The following is a 20239-nucleotide window of genomic DNA, read 5'->3' on the forward strand; positions in this document are numbered from 1 at the left end:
ATCAATATATATTGGATCTAATCATTAATAACAAAATTACAGTCAGTAAAAGACGAATAAAAAGGAAGACACAAAGGAATCAATGTTGTACATATTTCGTATAGACTCTTTACATAACATTAGTGTTTTACATTTAATGTAGAGAAATAATAATGAAGATAAAAACAGAAAAGTTTACTCCACAATACAAACATACCTGCTTCATTGTTCAAAATACAATGTAATCATTTCATAATTAAACATAATAAGAAGCTTCTGAAATGACAAATCTATAATTATCTAATTGTTCTGGTGTAAATTTCAATGACTGTTCATGCCATACCTCTTGATGAGTACGTGAATAAGATGATAGAGTTGATGAAATAATTTTTTTAATGGATTGTGAATCATGTAAATGATCAGCAAGTTCTGAAATAATCGACGGTAAGTAATCAGGAGTTTTATGTGGATTTCCATGAACAAATGAGCATAAAGCTAAAATGGATGCATAACGATTACGTAAAGCAATGGAATATTCATTATGATTATTATTGTCTGAAAAACTAGTTGGTTGATTATTGGTACTATCATTGTTAGGGTTGATAAGCATAACTGTCTGATTTGGAAGGGGTTGATTGATTTGTTTTATCAGTTGAATAATCCATTTCTTATCATACTTGAGAAAACATGATATAGAAAAAATAACAAAATTGTATAGACCTTCATATAATAACCACATTTTTTAATTATGAATATAATCAAACATAAAATACTTCCCGTTAGGGGCGGCCAAACCAAAACATGGAATCATTCCTTGAAGTCATTAACTTCTAATCTGAGCCATGTTGGCAGACGCACATTACTTGGTTGGGGTCCGCGTGACTATCGTAACCAATGGTTGGAGACTCTAGGTGACATGGCTCACAATCGATCACAATGGCGTAGGTGTATACACTCTTTATCTTCTCCTAAACCTTGAGATTAAAATTGCTTCATATCTGTCTTCCTTCATATACTATATCCTTATATACAACCACCACTAAATTAACTACTTCTATGAATCCGGTGTTTATCTTGTTGTGTTAACGAGGTATGGCAACTTGGGCCGATGCATAAATGTGCCTGGTTCTACGTTGTAGCTGACTGACTGAAAATACTTCCTGAATCATTTGATAAAGCGGAATCGAATGGATAAAGATCTCGTGCCCGCTATAAGAATTTATCATAAGGAACATTTAGTGGTGCAAAACCAATTCTTTAATAGACAATTATAGACGGAGTGGTGAATACCAATGAGTTTAAAAATAAGTCGACAAAAAGATAAATAGAACAAGAGATAATTACAGGTTAGGTTATTAAGTTACAGAAACATAGTGTGAAAATAAAATCGTAGTTCAGAATTATGATGGTGCAACTCCTTACAATAGCTCATTTACGAAGTACAAATTTATGTATTCGGTTTTGAGCAACATTTTTTGAGTAAGGGTTAATGTTACCACTCAGCTAATAAACCAAAGAATTAGAAACTGAGACAGTAGATAGGAATGAGTTTGAAACAGAAGACAAATAAATAATAGTCAACACTATACACCGAAAAACGAGCCCAAATGGAAGAAACTAATGATGAGACAGTTTTTATTACCATGCTCCAATTACTGAGCGATATATTTGGTATATGAAACGTGACAATTAAAGAATAGGTTTTCACAAAACTATTTCTTGATTCTTTTTCATGTTTAAAAACACTAATCAATACTGACAATAAGAATGGATTACCATATGTGTAGTTGCGTAACAAAAGAAAGAAATGTAAAATTACATAATACAATATTAATTAGTAACAATATTGAACAAAACAGCATGTATCACAATATAGTTCTGGAGAAAAAAAACACACATACACGTAATGTTTTGTACTTTGAAAAATTGTCATCAACATCCTACTATTTGATTATACAGTACAGTTGCAAATAAAACGACTCTCCAGCTAACAACTTCCATAAAACACATCATGAAAACTGTTGATTTCTTTTTCTTGTCAGAAACTAAACTAGTGAACTATGGAAACCTGGACGTTTGACACTAACTTTGATTGAGCCAGTTCAACGATGGTAGTATATATAACTTCTATGTATCAGACTTTTTTTCAGACGTTGATACACGAAAAATATGTGGACCTCGACATCAAATTTTACAAATGAGTTATAACGGAATGAGTAACGGAGAAGTAAGAAATTTTGGGACAATTATTGCCTATATTTTTACTGGGTAATTACTTATTTATTTACAATTACTATACGTCTTATCACTCCTAATTTATAGCTGGTCAGTTAATTACAACTTCCCTGGTTTCACTGCTACTTTTGACCTTTCTGTGTATGACTGTGATTTTCTATTTTATGGAATGATGTAGTCAAAAATGTCTGTATATCAACCATTAGTGTTTGAGATAGATGCTGGGTGAATGAAATATAATAATAATAGAAGCTTGGCTAAATACTTCCTTTGTGTACTCAAGGCTAGAGATAAAAAAGGGCATACACATAGTGGGATCCGTAAGAGCAAAGCTTATGTCAGCTTAAAGTTGACTGGATTGATCAGAACATATCATTGGTTAAGGCTAAGGATGCCAGGCTATAGGCGAAATAGCGTATGCAGGGTAGAGTTTTGGTTGGCGAACCCGGCAAATGAGATTGATTAGCGTCTCAAGAAATAATATATATGGTCAAAATATATGACTGCCCCAATGTTGGCTTAATTAATTTTACACGTAACAAGGTACTGCTAGAATTTAGGGGAATCCAATCTCTTGAACTTATTCAATCACAAATGAGCATATAATTACCCACTAAATGGTTAAATTTATAGAGATTTCCTACAAATCGAAGATAACTTTTATTGTGTACTGAGGTCATCCGGAGAACCAAGAAAAAGCGGAGAGCCATAGATACCCGTTACGTCAATTTGTCTCAATCGTCATCTGGTGTTACAAGTGAATTTAAGCTTTTCATTTAACTTGGTTCGATACAAATTTTACAGTAGTATGTTTTGAGCAAACAAAAAAGTAACAAAAATAAACCCTGTATTTCCCTTACCTTAATCACACCAACTTCAATAAATATAGCCAGGACAAACATAGCGACTTGACTAACTTCAATCAAAGAATCATTTAGACACTTCCATAAAGTACTTCTTAATCGTTTATTCACAGAACTATCCAAGGCTGTAGAAGTAGTAGTAGAAGCATTCTCTGTTGATAAATTACATTTAGGAGTATAAAATGCTGCTAAATTAAATACTACAAGATTTCTTAACAATAATAATCCTATCGCACGTGTACGCCATGATGTATGCTGTAAGAAACATTGTAAAAATTGTTCAATGAATGACAAAACATTATTGACATCAGATTGACCTTGCCCTGAAAGGGGCAATGCAGATAAGTAGATTAAGTAAGAAGAGATTGCACAAATTAAACCATCATTTTTATCATCGTCTAGTTTGGCATAAATTTGTTTCTTTGATAAAGAAGAATTATTATGAAAGATTTTCATATTTAATGCAGTTGTAAAGTAATCATATGAATTACCAATTGAACAGATATCAGCTATCATTGGTGCCAGTAAACAACAGATATCTGTACGACTTAAAAATGAATATTGATGTTTATTCATTTCGATGGAATTCTCTTCACTGATTATTAATGATGATGATGGGATAAATGTAGGACAACTGTAGTTTAACATAACTCTTAAACATGAAAATAAACAATACAAACGATTAGATAATACAATAATTTCAGCCAGACGATAATTATCATGGATTACATTGTTATTATTACTAGTATCGTTGTTTGTTGTAGCTTCAATGGTGTTCTATAAAAAAAGAATAGAAAAAAACAAACTATCTTTTAATATTATTTCAATATAAACAATATTACAAACATGGTAAGTAAAGATGGATAGTGGCTAGCAGTAGAATCCAGTTTGACGCGCGTTTCGTCCTGTTTGGGACTCGTCAGCTGGATGTACCTGCATCTCAGAGTTGATGTTCATTCTGGGGCTCGAACCCAGTACCTTTCGCTTTAAACGCCATCGCGTCATCCACTCGGACACTGAGTCCTGATAGCCACTTGCTTGTGCAATGAGGAGAAGTTGAAATTCACTTAGTATTGTTTGTTTGAATATTACAAACAATAGTAATTAAAAATCTTTAAGAATATTTTGAATCTTATGATTTTCTACTGAATTTTATATGGAATCTAATGTTTAGAGAGAGGTAGCCTAGCTCAGTGTTTAGGGGAATCGACTATCAATTATTGAATTTTAGGTTTTAAACCCATTCCAACCGTACTTCGGAGTAGTCATTATACCACACAGTAAATGTTGCTCAAAGCTGAATATACAAACATCTATTTCGTACTTGAGTACATTCTCCCTAAGTTCAGTATCCAATGATCAATAGCTAACTCAATCAAAACTGAAGTATAAGAAACAAAACAGCTAGGACATGCAAAAATTAATAATAGTAATGACAAAAAGTGAACTTGCCATATTTTTGTAAATTTCTTGAATAATGTTAGAATTAATTTGTTCAGGTGGTGCTACCGACAACATTAAGCTTGATTCTGACAATTTTTTTCTTTTTAATCGTAAAACATTTAATGTATCACGAACAAGTAATGGTAGGAACTGTAGACAAGGCAAGAAAACAGTAAAAAAATTATGGGATCTATCTGACCATGGAAACTTATTTCGCTTAGGAAATATAGTTAATCTTGGTATTTTACATAAATCAGGCGTTCCGTATGTCACATTATTGGTAACTTGGGTATATGAGGATCCAACACTGTTTCGTGGGGGAGGATAAATTCGGGAAATTTAAAATCTGGATATCAACTCCGGATCTCTCAAAAAAGGGGAGGTGTTATATCCCGAAGAGAATTGTGAATGGTAACTTTTGAGGACTATTTATGGACCAATGTAACATGTATATTTCCTACTGTATAATTGTTGTATCATTAGCTTTATTTTGACCTTTGAACTATTATTATACGATTCTTGAGTTATCATCATTCTATTGATTACTTTCCCCCTATTCACAACCACATTTGGCCAAAAATTGTACAAATGTCATTTTCTATTTTATGGTACGATGTGGTCTGTTTGATTGGTATATAAACCCAGAATGTTTGTGAATAATGATTCATATTGCAGAGGCTGTTATTGGTGTTCTGGACTTAAGTGGCTAGGGTAGGCAGATAGCAGGACCGAGTAGTACTCAAGACTGATCACATGACTTTTGTGTATAATAGGGTGATCGATAATTCGCTCTTCTCTTATTGGCGGTCATATCACGTTCATATATCAAACAAGGCACGCACGCAGTCACAAGTTATAACAGATATACTACACAAAAATCAAATCTGATAGTTAGATCTCAGCTCCATTGGTACATAAGTAATCAACGAAGCCAGTTTCTTCTAACCGCTCATAAATCAACTGACTTCCAATTAATATTTTGTTCAATAAAAAAGGTTTCCTTTAACTAGTGATCTCAATTCATTTTGAGGTTTTAGTCGATAACCAGACCATGTGAGGAATTATCACTCAACAAGATTGTATCACTCCATTCCATCAATAAGTCAGTCTTATTCAAAAATTTTAAAAACTATCTTCAATATAAATCATTATACGTATTCTCTATAACAGTAACATCTCTGAGCTAGTTCCAAATGAGAATAATCCACCTGGTTTCTATCATTGCGAGGAATTTATCATCATAAAGGATGTTACAGATGTTCAAAATTGCAAAAATAACTTTTAAATGTCACTATTTTATAATTAAATATAGCACAATATTGAATCAATATCATCATCACACCGACCAAATTTCACTATAGTGTATCCCTTATGTACATTGTTTGAAAAAAAAAACATCTTCGACAATTGGATTTTAAAAGTTTTAGTACGTTAAATTTTCTCCTGATTTCTAAGAATATGGCAAATGTACTCGTACACTGTTGCGGATGTCCAATCCCCAGAACTTACTTGGTAAATGGCTTAATTTTGTAATTTTATTTTGAAAATTTGAATTTCCTTGTTTTCGCGCCAAAGGCATTCTTTTCACCTTCAAGTCGTATTTCCCACGTGTAAAATATCTTAAATGCTATTGGTCCGTTGTATCTTTGAGTAGTGCTGCTCAAGGACAAATAATCGCTGTATATATACGTTTGAGTTTTTTCCCTTATGACTTGCTTGTACTCGGCTGCTTACGGAATATATATTCCCCCTACTTCGCCTTGGACTTCTTCCTCTAGTTAGCGGGGCCTGGGAAACGGATTAGATTAGCCTCTCGTGTCATTGGCCTTCGTTCTTTACCGAGAAAATCGACTTAGCTCAAGCATATCATACACAGAGTTATGTATCTAGGTTAGTTGCGACTAGGTGAATAGAAGATTATTTCTGTTTAGTATACACAGTGATCACTATTTATTACGTAATACCATATACATTACGATTTGATGTGTTTATTATTAATAACAAGTTGATCATACTAACGAAGGTTATTTACTCTTATATTCATGATCAAAACAAGGTTTAAGACAAGCAATCATTTAAAGTGCTTACGTCAAAGCTATCTACTAGTCACATATTTATTCAGTTTTTCATCAATAAGCTACCGAAGGTAAAACTTTGTTCATCTGACTTTATAGAAATTAACCTCTATACAAACAACAGTTTCCTATTAAGTGAGGATAAGTGACTACAGACATTTTCAAACTAGTATTTTGGTATGACAGATCCACTAAGAAAAGTGATATCGTGCTTAAAATAACATTAGTTTGAAGCGGAGAATAAGTCGATAAGGTGGATAAAATTTGTTGAATAACGTGGTTGTTGTTATATATGCTTAGTCAACTTTACTTGCTACACACACGTCATGAGAATTGATTTTGAATCAAAATCTGAGTAGTGTGAGGAAATGTAAACTCTCTGCCTTGTTCATTAAATAGAGATAATATATTTGTAAAATCTCAGCGAAGTGAATTTGAAGTAAATCCAACGTTTCACCTGGCAATCTGGTTCAAGCTTTTTCAAGGAAATATAATCAAACATCAGAAATTATCGAATATAAATAGGTAAATGGTTCTTCGTTTCATTGTACACTGAATAGGTCATCCAATCCATATGTTACAATATGTTATCTTAACACATTTCATTTCACATCACAAGTCTCTTATACACTAATACATATAACTAGTTTAGACATTTTTAACGCTGATTGGATGATCTATTCAGTATACAATGAACTGGAGAACCATGTACCTATTTATATTCGACAATTTTTGATGTTTGATTATATTTCCTTGAAAAAGCTTGAACCAGATTGCCAGGTGAAACGTTGGATTTACTTCAAATTCATTCGCTGAGATTTTACACAAATATTCTTCTTCCTATTTAATGTCTTACATCAACTCGGCGCCCAAATACTGTGAAACTATTTGCTCTAATTTAGACAAAAGTTCTTATATATCTCTGCCTTGTTCGTTATCGATTTCCTCTTAAGCTAACTCTACTGTGTGTAACATCCCACCTCCATCACAATGTTTAGCCTCCAAATGCCGAGAGTGGAAAGAGTCAGTTCCCATTCTCGATATGCTCTCACATGGCCACGCGAACATACAGCCTCTGACAGGGAAGTCCTACTAACTGCCTTCTCGCACCACGGGTGTTGTTTACGAAACTGAGAGGACGAAAAGCGAATGTCTGGCGCTTTAACCGGGTTGGTGGACACGGATAGTCCACCTAGGGGAGTTGGAAAACCCTGATTCCAAACCAATGGTGCACATGGGCTCCAGTATCCTGAAGGAACGGATGGTGTATGAATCAATAGTTGGTCACCGGCTACCATGGGAATGCATCTCCTTACGATGCTCCACTGCCTTGTGGACTAGGCCTTCAGGTCGAAGGCTCGGGGTGTGGCCCCCTAAGAAAACCATATGCTTCAGTTTGGGCACCTGGGCAGTATCACAGCCCTCACACAAATCAAATGAGATTTGTGAGGCGCATATGTATCTGATGCTTTTTGTACCAATATTTATGTGTTTAAATAAAATAAAATAAAAACACTTACAACTGTTAGTGCTTAATGAGAGATTCTATTTCACTCTATCTATTTATTTGGGACTTCTTCCAAAATATAAATAAAACAAAAAGTAAAAAGGAATACAGAACACTATAGACAACCGCATACTTCACTTACCGACTTCAATAAAAACTCACCACCAAGCAATTCGAACGGATTATCAATTTTAAACACATTTCTTATAAATAATTGATAATTCAAAGTATCCTTTATAGACAATTGATTGGATAAACATTTTAATTCAGTTTGTTTTAATTTATATATAATTATATTTAAATTATTTTTATTATTATAACAAATTAAATTATTAACAGTTAATACACGATAAATAGCATTACTAGCTGATAAATCTCTTAACCATACAGAGTTATTACATGCTTGTGTATACCATAGAGTAGAATTATTCATAGTTGAATAACATTCTTGATAAATAAATAATCGTTTGTATAGTGGTATACCAATCCAACCTAATGAAAATGCAAATTTATAACATAATCTTTCATAGAATACTCGACGGTGTACTAATGGTAAATGTTGCATTAATATACACGATGGACAACTATCTTCAATAGAAGTTATTCCATGATCTTTATTAATAGTATGTTGACAAAATGATGATGGATTCATTTGTGGATTATTATTATTATTATCATTTTTATAAGAGTCAATTAATCCTTGTATAGCCCAATCCCATAATGGATGTAAACAATGGACATCTAAATTATGAATGAGTGTAACACAATTAATAATATAATCATACATGAAATAAATACGATGAAATGGTCCACCAGCTAATGATTGTTTAACATTGGTAGATAATAATGTTTTATCACAAAGATTATGATTTGAGTTTATATCTTCTGAATAAGTTTTAAAATCACCTACGAAGAAAATCAAAAAGGAGCAAAAGAAACAATAACAAATGTTAGAAAATTGGAAAAAAAAACACAAAAAGTTCAACCTGTCATTAAATCATACTACGTATTTTCCTTAAATACAGATTATTATTTTATTATTTGAACACATAAATATTGGTACAAGAAAGCACCAGATAAATATGCGCCTCACAAATCTCATTTGATTTGTGTGAGGGCTACGATACTGCTCAGTTGCCCAAACTGAAGCAGGTGGTTTTCTTAGGGGGCCACACCCCGAGCCTTCGACCTAAAGGTCTGATCCACAAGGCAGTGGAGCATCGTGAGAGATGCAGTCTCATGGCAGACGGTGACCAACAATTGGTTCATACTCCATTTGTTCCTTCAGGATACTGGAGCCCATGTGCACCATTGGTTTGGAATCAGGGTTTTATAACTCCCCTAGGTGAACTCGCCATGTCCACCAACCCGGTTAAAGCGCCGAACATTCGCTTTTCGTCTTCTCAATTTCGTAAACAACAGTAATGCCACGAGAAGGCAGTGGAGTAGGACTTCCCTGTCAGAGGCTGTATGTTCGCGTGGCCGTGTGAGAGCATATCGAGAATGGGAACTGACTCTCCCCACTCTCGGCCGTACCAGGGCATTTGGGAGCATGTAATGTCGCCGCCAGGATACGAATCTGCGTTAGTGCGGCCACAACGCAATGTCCTAACCACTAGACCTCAGCGAATAGAATAGTGGCTAGTAGTGGAATCCAGGACGCGCGTTTCGTCCCATCTGGCACTCGTCAGTTGGATGTACCTGCACCTCAGAGTTGGTGTTCACTCTGGGACTCGAACCCAGTACCTTTCGCTTCAAACACCATCGCGTTATCCACTCAGCTACTGAGTCCTATACAGAATATCATAAAGATTCAAACTAATTTTGTTTAGGTGTATATTTGCATAACTCTCTAGAAAAACCACTGGGTTACTGCCTTATTTAAAAGTTTAAGTCAGGAAACGTCGCCTACATATTGAGTAACATTTAAAGAAACTATAAATTGTATACCCTCCTTAAAATACTTACAGAAACCATTCGAGGATTATAACTCAACAATCAAGTTATATTCAAGACTGAATATTAAGACGGGAATAATACAAACTCTTACTAATAAACATTAAATCCGTTAAACACCTTAATGATTATTTGCGATTATTTTACAATTCATGTATTGATGTTGAAGGCAATACGCACTAAACTTGAGTCTCAATGAGAACACTAACAACGGGATGAAGGTGCACTAACTTACGAGTCTTACATAGGATGACACGGACTTCTTGGATTCCGCTACTGGCCAAGATCTGAATATATTAAAACCGAGTGATATGTAAAAACTTAGTATTCGTAGAAGGAGAATTATCTAAAAGGACGGTACTGTCATATAAAATTATGTAAACACCTGGAATTAAAAAACATAGAATTTTGAAGAATTCAGGTGACGAATATCCTGCCAAAAGCACAATCTAAAAAATAGATTGTTCCAACTTCGAAAAACACTACATCAAACAAAGTGGACGTCCAATTCATCATCGCCTGCACGAACATCACTTAGCAGTCAAACGCTATAAAATATCTTGCGCTCATATCAATGCACGTGGACACACATTCTACTGGTAAAATGTTGAGAATTTGGATATAGGAAGTACTAAAAGCAAAAGAGAATTTTCAGAAGCTTGGCACCCAGATCAATCAGCAATCAAAAACACATTGAAATCGATTCAATTTATCAACTAGTTAGAAAAATTACGAACAAATATAGGACCAAAAATCAAATCAATAGGATATACAACCAAAATAAAGAAGTAAACGATAACAAGTTAAAAGACAATAATAACCAATCAAGACCGAGGTCTGCAGGACAAGCTGTGAGTCATATGTGGAGAAATTCGAACACTTCACTTCTACCTGAAGTTTGTTCCGATGATGTTGGTCAGAAGAACAATGAAAGTTCCATGACAAAACCATCCATCCCAAAGAACGAAACTCCATTTAAATCATCCATTTGAGCTACAAATCTTCTCTATCATTTCTCAGAAACAGATTTAAACGTTAAAATACCATGTTTGAGACGTGAAAATGGTGGCCCATAACCCAAACTACGTATTACTAATGAGTGATATGTGTTGCACAAGAATAGTAGGCAACAAATAGATTTAACAATCATTAAGGTGAACAAAAAACAAGTCTAAAAACTTGTCGGCTGAAAATTTAATAATCATGAGGAGCTGTAGTAAGTGTTGTGTATTTCGCATACTACTTTCTAATGATATTTACCCTGACGAAGTTAATAAATACATGAAAAAGCAATTGCTCCATATAAAATAAAAGTTTTTTTAATTTACAATGCTTTTTCAATGACACCATGAGTTCCTTTTGTTAACCGTGGCTTGTGAATGGAAAAAGATATAGTAACAATTAATCGGTTCAATGAAAGCTTACAAGTAGGATAAATATTAAAATACCATGAACCAACTGTTGAATAAGTATGCGTCGGACGTATACACACTAATTCCTCACAAAATAATTTTCGAAGTGTTGAAATCTTATTTTTTTGTTCTAACTCGTAACATGATTCTCCTCCTAGTAAGATGCTGGAGAAATTAACAGTATATGGAAATACTTGGATAAAGCACTACGGTAAGCATGCATCTTTCAATTCCACTCCACACCCAAATACCTTGAAACTTAAATGCACCAAGGTTAATGAGTCGGGAAACAATATCCTAAAAAGGAACTGTGATGTTTGCACATATTGATTATTGCTTTGGACATTGTGTTGTACTCAATTATAATTTCAATACAATAAAGTATTATTTTCTGACTTGGGTGCTAGTTCACTCATGACTACTAGAGTATGCATTGGACGGATCTGAAAGGTTGCTACTTATACATTTAAAAAATATTCTAACCTGCAATATCATCATCGTCTCTTCCTCCAGCGAATCTTCCAGCATAGTTTGGTATTGTCCATTGAACATGTCTCACAGCTGGATGTAATTTTTCATCAACCGATTGAGCCAAATCATTAACTGATACATTTAATGAACAAATTTCTGACCAACATAATATTCTCGGTATGAAACAACCCCAAAAATAGTATTTCCACTGACGTGACCATAATGAACTAACAATGACGATATCACTCAGCACAACTTGTATCCAATAGAAACCAATAAACTCGGCTTTCCCATCCAATGGTAATTTAGAATTAGGTAATGTAATAAGTAAGGTTTTCATAAAATATTCTAAATGTTCCAACATATTTTTCGGACCAAAAGCCAATAAACATGATCTAACTAAATAATGTATTGTAAATGTATAGTATTCTTGTCTATTAAAATGAGATCTGTGTATATATAGTAATTGTTTAGCTAATGATGTCCAAAATTCACGTGTTTCATTCAAAGAACTGCATAATTTTTTCGCTAATAAACAAGCAGCCTGTTGTCTATTATCATTTTCTTCATCATCAATGATGAAATGAGATAACCATGATGATTGTTTAGATGAGGCAATGTTGTTTGAATTACCATTTGAAATAGTCACAGTAGTAGTTAAATTAGTAGAATTAATTTGATTCAATGGTTTTCTGTAATTAATTTTCCATTTTTATCAAATGTTGGATAAGGTAGAACAACATTTGGATCGTAGATATATAAATGAGTAGGGTAATAACTGAGCGACGATAGAGGGGAACGGCGTGAATGTTCACAGTAAAAAAGAAGAGAATAAATGAATGAAAAAACATGTGATTAGATTAGACGGTATACAAAGAGAATCCAAATGAGTTGTGTTAGTGGTTCGAGGTTAGCGCTATATTGTAATATGGTGACCTATCGATTGAAATAATCGTAAATATAATTAAAACTTTACGAGTAAAACACCAAGATCAAAAAGTGCAACTTCATCAGAAAAACATGTACTCACAATTCGAAACAAGGTCGAACCGAAGGCCTTGAACATCTCGCGGCTAGGAAGGTGCCTTTAGGCTAACACGTCAAAAACCAAAAGTTCACTTTATATAATTTCAGTCAGTTGGTTTATTTATTTAGACACATAAATATTGGTACAAGAAAGCACCAGATAAATATGCGCCTCACAAATCTCATTTGATTTGTGTGAGGGCTGTGATACTGCCCAGGTGCCCAAACTGAAGCAAGTGGTTTTCTTAAGGGGTCACACCCCGAGCCTTTGACCTAAATGTCTGATCCACAAGGCAGTGAAGCATCGTGAAGAGATGCAGTCTCATGGTAGTCGGTGACCAACGATTGATTCATACGCCATCCGTTCCTTCAGGATACTGGAGCCCATGTGCACCATTGGTTTGGAATCAGGGTTTTATAACTCCCCTAGGTGAACTCGCCATGTCCACCAACCCGATTAAAGCGCCGGACATTCGCTTTTCGTCCTCTCAGTTTCGTAAACAACACCCGTGGTGCAAGAAGTTAGTGAGTAGGACTTCACTGTCAGAGGCTATATATTTGCGTGGCCATGTGAGAGCATTTGGGGGGGGGAGAGCTGACTTTCCCCACCCTCAGCCGTGCCAGGGCATTTGGGTGATGTAACATGATAAATATACAAAAATATTATCGATGAACATTTATCACATCTTGAATTGAGTTGACTTCACAGGTCACGGACATGTTATATCCATTTGAAGACAGTTATTATCTAGTAAGGTAATTTATATAAACTCATTTGATTTCATTTAGAGTTATCAAATACACACCACTATTGATTTCATAAGTTCCTCTCATTTCATTGACTTTCTTATTCTAAGTGTGTTGACGTAATAATGTGATATAATATGAAATGAAACAAAACTTTCAATATCTCCATACTTTGACAGTATTAATTTCTTATATATAGTTGAAATCATAAGTCAATTGAAGCTAAACTACCATGGAAAACCTGAAAGCACTGGACGGCCGTTTCGTCCTATTGTGGGACTCCTCAGCAGTGGGAAGAAATCAATAAGTCGAAATTTACCAGATAGTTAGCTGTATTTATATCTTAACTAATGTAAGTTGGTTATATGGTTGCTCACAAACTGAAATTTAGGCATGTGCACGGAAAATTCGAAAGGTAATAATAACAAAACAACATAGAATCCTTTTTATATTATTCACTGGGATAAACATAAAAGCACACACACACCTTAGAGAAAATAAAATAAAAATTTTGAGTAAATGAATAATACAAATAAACCCAATATTTTTAACTGTCATATTTAATATGGAAATTAAAAGCTAAAAAATTTTTTTTTCCTCTATTTTTTTAAAAAAAACAAAAAAAAATTTACACAATGAAAACAATTAAATGAACTATTATAATGGATTAGAGGATATAATGAATGCATTGATATAGTAGAGATCATTTTCTCAACAACATGTGAGTGTAAGCAAATAACTAATACATTAAGAAGCTAATAAAACCTGATTAATTTTAGGGATACATATACATATGATGAAGAGAGAATATACAAGAAGAGATCTTTGTTTAATAATACTAGTAATACATTTTATATATTTTAAAGGTAGTTGAATAACTTCAATCATATCTTCAGGTTGGATAGTGGATCTTTGGTCTAGTGGATAATGCTTGACGTTTACTATAACTTATGTTTATATTGATGTTAATGTCATAAATTATCCATACAAAGTTGGAGTTAAAGTTTATACAAGAATCAAGTAAAAGATGTTACGACCTAAGATGGTGGTTGGGGAGTTGGTCAACAGGAAACCCTGGACCCGGGTTTCGTGCTACTTGGCACTCGTCAGTAAGGTGTACCTGTAATCTTGAGGGAACTGGTGCTCCCTGATGGATTCGATCCCGTGTCACTCAGCTTCACAGTCAGAGACGTTACCACTGAGCGATCAATGTCATGCGTGTCAGCACTAAGACGGACTTGACACGCATGACATTGATCGCCACCCAGTGACCAATCAATTGTGGTGTTATGATCTAGTTTGAGGACGTCTCAAAATATAGTATAACGGTTCATTCTGATAGTAAATCGAAAATTTCCAGGATTTACATGAAACACGTAAGCTTTGAACAATGAGATCAATTGATTGACATGTTAAGAATATCTACTATAGATAATAATAGGGAATGATCGCATTAGCTCATGAACTCCCTGATGTTAGAAAACGTGTATCACTAAAGCCTGACATATTTTTCGTAATATGTTTATATATATATATATATATATATTAATGATTATACAACCTATCAAATGTACAGCGTTCAACAATAGATATGAATATCGAATATTTATCAGTACTCTTATTTTATAAATACCAAAGAGTGTGATGAACACAGCATAAAAAAACCATAGTGACCAAAGCATTAAACGACTGTCAGCTCACATAGTAAGCACAGTTGAACTAAGGTGCTTGTTAATAGTTAGATATACTATAATTTCTACAAATAAGACTAATTACATGTTAATATGCATATGCATATATATATGAAATTTTAAAATTTTTATCCATTCATAACAAACATACTAGTTTATTTGATAAAAAAGATGCTAGGTACGGCAAAAACGGAGTCAGCAGAAACCATCCTGCAGACACTTACCGTTTATGAGACTGAACAACTAAAAGAGCATACGATAAAGAGAAATGTGAAGTGATATTTTTTGTACAAAATGTATATTAGGATAGGAGGAAAATCCGTATTTATGTACATCAGGTAACGTTAGCGAGTGTAAATAATGCTTCATGAAAATCAAAGAGAAGTGGACAAATATTCGAAGAACTATTTAGTCAAATAGTTTTCTGGAAAATCTTAAGTGATCTCTGATGGGAGAATTATTAAATTTAGTCTCAAATTCATACTTCAACACTGTCTATAAGATTCAGTCGAATATACTGAGAGATCGATGTCTAGACTTACTTTATACTGCAGATGGTTTAGTTCAAAGACAACAGTCCAATAAAGATATGTCTTTACGATGGTTTCAGGTTTATCACATTTTGCATTTATGTTCATGAAAATGTTTGTTATTTATCTTTACTATTATTATTATTATTATAAAAAGATCTCATTTACAATTTTCGACTATCATTTAAATAACATGCTCGTAATTTTAAGTATCCGGTTAATAACACTTATACTCCCTCTGTTTATTATTTTACCTATTAAATACTATACAGATTCACAAATCAACTAGATGACGATAATTATATTGAATTATAGTTGAAAGCGTGAGTAAATTGAAGCTAGACCACCATCGAAAACCTGGAAACATTGGACGACCGTTTCGTCCTATTATGGGACTCCTCAGAAGTACGCATCCACGATCCCGCACTCGCGAGATTCGAAACCAGGACCTACCAGTCTCGAGCCAGAGCCCTTAATCGATAGACCACTGAGCCGCCCGGCATCCAACGGTGTTAATGTCTAACTTCAACTGATCCACGAAGTTGAGCAACCGTTAACCAATTGTCTTCAGTGAGTTCTTATCTCACAACAGACGTGGTTTGAACTCCACTGGTCACTGCTTCTCACTAGAACTCCTGGATGTACTTCTTGAAGTCAGTCACTAGTGAGCATATGATTAGTATTTTCATACTAAATCTCCAGAAAACCGCTTCTGATAATTAATATATTGAATTAATTATATCATGGTTCAATGGGTATATTAAGATTAATAATAAATATTCCATCAATAGTTAAATATCTTCATGGAATTATTTAGACAATATATCAAATGGAAAGGTGTGAACAGATGATACAACGATAAATGTTCTCCATAAATGATTTTGTATATCACATACTAGAAAACATGGACAGATCTATTCGGATTTTATGTGTTTGAATACAATCTGAAAAAAAAGCTCTAGCTCAACAACTCATACTGTAAGATACATTTACATTCTTCCAAGAATTGATTTCTCTTATTGGACACAGAGGTATGAACCGAGTAGCGCAACAGATAATTTATTCTAGTTTGAAATATAGTACATAACGAGGGTTATACAATAGAAACGTTGCAATGTTCAATAAAAGAAAATAGCAATAATGTTCAGTGAGTCGATATTTAAAGCACAAGTTGGATGTTTATTTTCCCTAAAGTACTCACTGAAAAATACCGACAAGCGATTAGTACTATTAATTGAAAAAAAGGGTAAAATGCGACCGTCTAGTGGATATGATGCGTGAAAAGTCGAGTAAAAAACTGTGTGCCACAATTAAAAAAACATGAAAGTAAATAATTTTAAAAAGCACCTGTTACTCGTTCTTAATGAAAATCAGATGATTATATTGTGTAGCACAAACATATGACTACATACATATATACGGGTAAGTAGATAAAAGAATCACGTGATGTGCAGTTTCTATAGATTGAAACCTTAGTGACATTTCTTCCGAAAACCTGAATAACAAAACCACTGGGAGAAATATTATTAATTCAATGTAAGCTTCTGTCATCCTTGTTTCTGGACTTACTTTAATTATGGAGAGATACGTTAAGCATAGAGAAGTATGCCAACCTGTGATCCTGATGAAATTGAATCTAAACTTCGTTGCATGGAACGGAATAGTACAACAAAATGTTAAGCAACCTAAAGCGTGTTGGTTTGAAAGATAATCATAACATACAACGGTTGGGAATATTTGAAATTATGAAAAAGTTTCTAACACATCTAATTCTGCCATTTTCTTTCTGTAAATCCGAATTTTTTTTAACACATAGGAATTCTCTATTTGATTATTCTTATTTGGTTTTTCGGATTAGCTACGAAAGAGAAAAATTGTATATGGAGGTTGTATCTAGTATGTAGAAAAATCAAAGATACGAGTATTTTACCGTATCAGAAGCGCTAGTTATAATCTGTGTACGAGGGAATAATAGTGGTAAGCTACAAAGCACTTAATGCTATACATGTCACCAGTTTTATGGAACATTTAATAAAATAATAAAAAACTTGGACTTGATAAGGTCAATTGAACATAAGCATAGTTTGATCGATAACTACTTACATGAAACCACAATTTATAGATTCAACGTGATGATGGGATGCATATGCTTTATCTGATCGTAAAATTTTAGCATTTTCATTAAATAATAACCACAAATTATCTGGACGAGGTCCAGCTACAATCGGTGAATTAATATTAGGATGATGATGGTTTGGCAAAATTGACAAATCAATGGTGTTGGTGATCATTTTATCTTGACATATTTGTATGGGATTAATACATTTACGTGATGGAATACGATAAAAACCAATTAGACTGAAAATCAATTCTGAAATACACCTACATGCAGTGAATGCCACTTCAGTCTGTTCACTAACCATTAATTTTAAAGCGATTTGAATAAATTTTAAAGATGGAGGAGTCAAAATAGGTGGGTGTATATAACAGTTATCTAATCTCCATACAGGTACAAATGGTGGACTAACAGGATAACGTAATATCTCTAACAATGTTACAGTTAATGACCAACTTGTACTAGAACCATCATTATGATTATTAGCACTATTATCAGTTGTTGTACTTTCTGGATTCATGGAACCGTTCACTAGTGAATTTAACTGTTGATAATCATTTGAGTGTATACGAATAATATAATCAGAAATACTACGATTGAACAGTGCAACAGCTGTACTACGGTTCTGAAATAATATATTCATAATATTTGAATTTTTCAATGTTTTAACATCAAATGAACATTGAAATACATCTAAACAACGATTAACTTCAGAATAAACTTTGCTTAACCAACTAGTAGATGGAATTTGATTATTTTCACAATTGAATGAAAGATATACATTAAAATCTATGGGCAATTGTTTAAATGAATGTAAAATTTGTTTTATTAAGTGTTCTAAATGATCACGATTTGTTTGTAATAGTTTCAATTGATGTTGTTGTTGATGGTGATGATGATGATAAGGTTTGTTTATTGAATCACCATTATTATCATTGGTTATTTCGAAATGTTTAAACCAAATGGATTTTTCTTCTTGATAATTGATTAGTTGTTTTATAAGGCTAGTACAAAATTGTACGAATAAAAGTGGATTTAATCGAAATAATTCATCATATTCTCGATTCCAATGATGACGTGCATATATTTGTTTCAATGCAACAATTGTAGACATTCGTCGATGATGTATAAGTTTTTGTTTTCCTTCTAACGAACCAATAGAACATGAAGACAATACAGGAGAAGATGAAACAACTGAAGATGTTGAGGAACATAATGATAGAAAAGATGATGATGAATGAGGCGAGGACATTAGAAATTTTATATCTGAGGTTATATTATTTAAGCGATTAACCAATGATTCTACTACTCTTGTACCAATCTACAAAATTAAGAAAAAACGAATTGAGTATTCAAAAAGAAATAGTAAAACAAGCAGAAATGTTAAACTTAAGTGTTCACAAAATGATCTTGGATGGTGATCGTACTCTAATACTGTGAAATGACTAAAGTCACTATATATAGTCGTAAGAGATTTAGATTTCGACAAATAGTGGTACCTAGTTGGAGATTTCAGGTGACAGGACTCCATCATTTCAGTTTTAATGCGAGATATATCTTAAATAATTTGTTTAAAGCATGATGATTTGATGCACGCACAAATATCCCATACAGTTTAGAAAACATATTCATTGTCCTATTAAAGGTTGAATGTGCTAAACAGCTAAGTTCTTTGTGACTGTGAAACGTGATCTCTGGAAGTATATAACATCTACCGGTGACTAGTATTTGATCATATATATCTTTGAAACATTTTTCATGTATGGTGAAACAACCGAGCGAGCGTTGTTAAGGTTAGTGAAGAGTACGATGTGAAGGTGATAAATTTTCGTTGGTTAAGATGGTCTAAATATATGCGCGACCAAATACCTCCTATCTATGCGCACAATACTAGCTGATGGAGAACTAATATGTAAGAGAGTTGGAAACATCTAAACCAAAACATAGTCTAGGTTGTGTTGGTAGGTGTGGACTACTTAGTTGGTATGGATGTGATAATTGTGATCAGTAGATGGAGACCAGGTCTGATATTACTCGTGGTCGGTAATGGTGGAACAAATGTGTTGATTCTGTACCAGCAACTAAACCGTGAGCCTCAAAATTATTTCATATGGTATAGGAACGTGGACCGAGAAACATTTGTGCCATGATGTATGTTGAGTTCAAATGACTGTCTTGGTAAAAAAAA

The 20239-nt window shown here is 33.6% G+C and overlaps 1 protein-coding gene and 2 non-coding genes across 3 annotated transcripts in view; all 3 read right to left on the reverse strand.

Annotated features, from left to right (window-relative positions):
• Nucleotides 1–235: 235 nt before the first annotated feature.
• Nucleotides 236–20239, reverse strand: part of Smp_126760 (hypothetical protein) — a gene marked incomplete at both ends in the record, with an annotated part of 54909 nt that continues 34905 nt past the window's right edge. Inside the window, 7 exons of the mRNA XM_018791097.1 lie at nt 236–655; nt 3075–3854; nt 4515–4670; nt 8245–8305; nt 8888–9008; nt 11954–12633; nt 18039–19372. Coding sequence (XP_018645618.1) covers nt 236–655; nt 3075–3854; nt 4515–4670; nt 8245–8305; nt 8888–9008; nt 11954–12633; nt 18039–19372 — 3552 coding nt within the window. The remainder of the gene's footprint in view (nt 656–3074; nt 3855–4514; nt 4671–8244; nt 8306–8887; nt 9009–11953; nt 12634–18038; nt 19373–20239) is intronic.
• Nucleotides 9661–9731, reverse strand: Smp_tRNA_01954_His_GTG.1.1. Its single transcript has one exon. It is a non-coding gene (tRNA).
• Nucleotides 9823–9889, reverse strand: Smp_tRNA_01765_Gln_TTG.1.1. Its single transcript has one exon. It is a non-coding gene (tRNA).

This window comes from Schistosoma mansoni, assembly GCF_000237925.1.
Source record: "Schistosoma mansoni, WGS project CABG00000000 data, chromosome 4 unplaced supercontig 0032, strain Puerto Rico, whole genome shotgun sequence".
Lineage (NCBI taxonomy): Eukaryota > Metazoa > Platyhelminthes > Trematoda > Strigeidida > Schistosomatidae > Schistosoma > Schistosoma mansoni.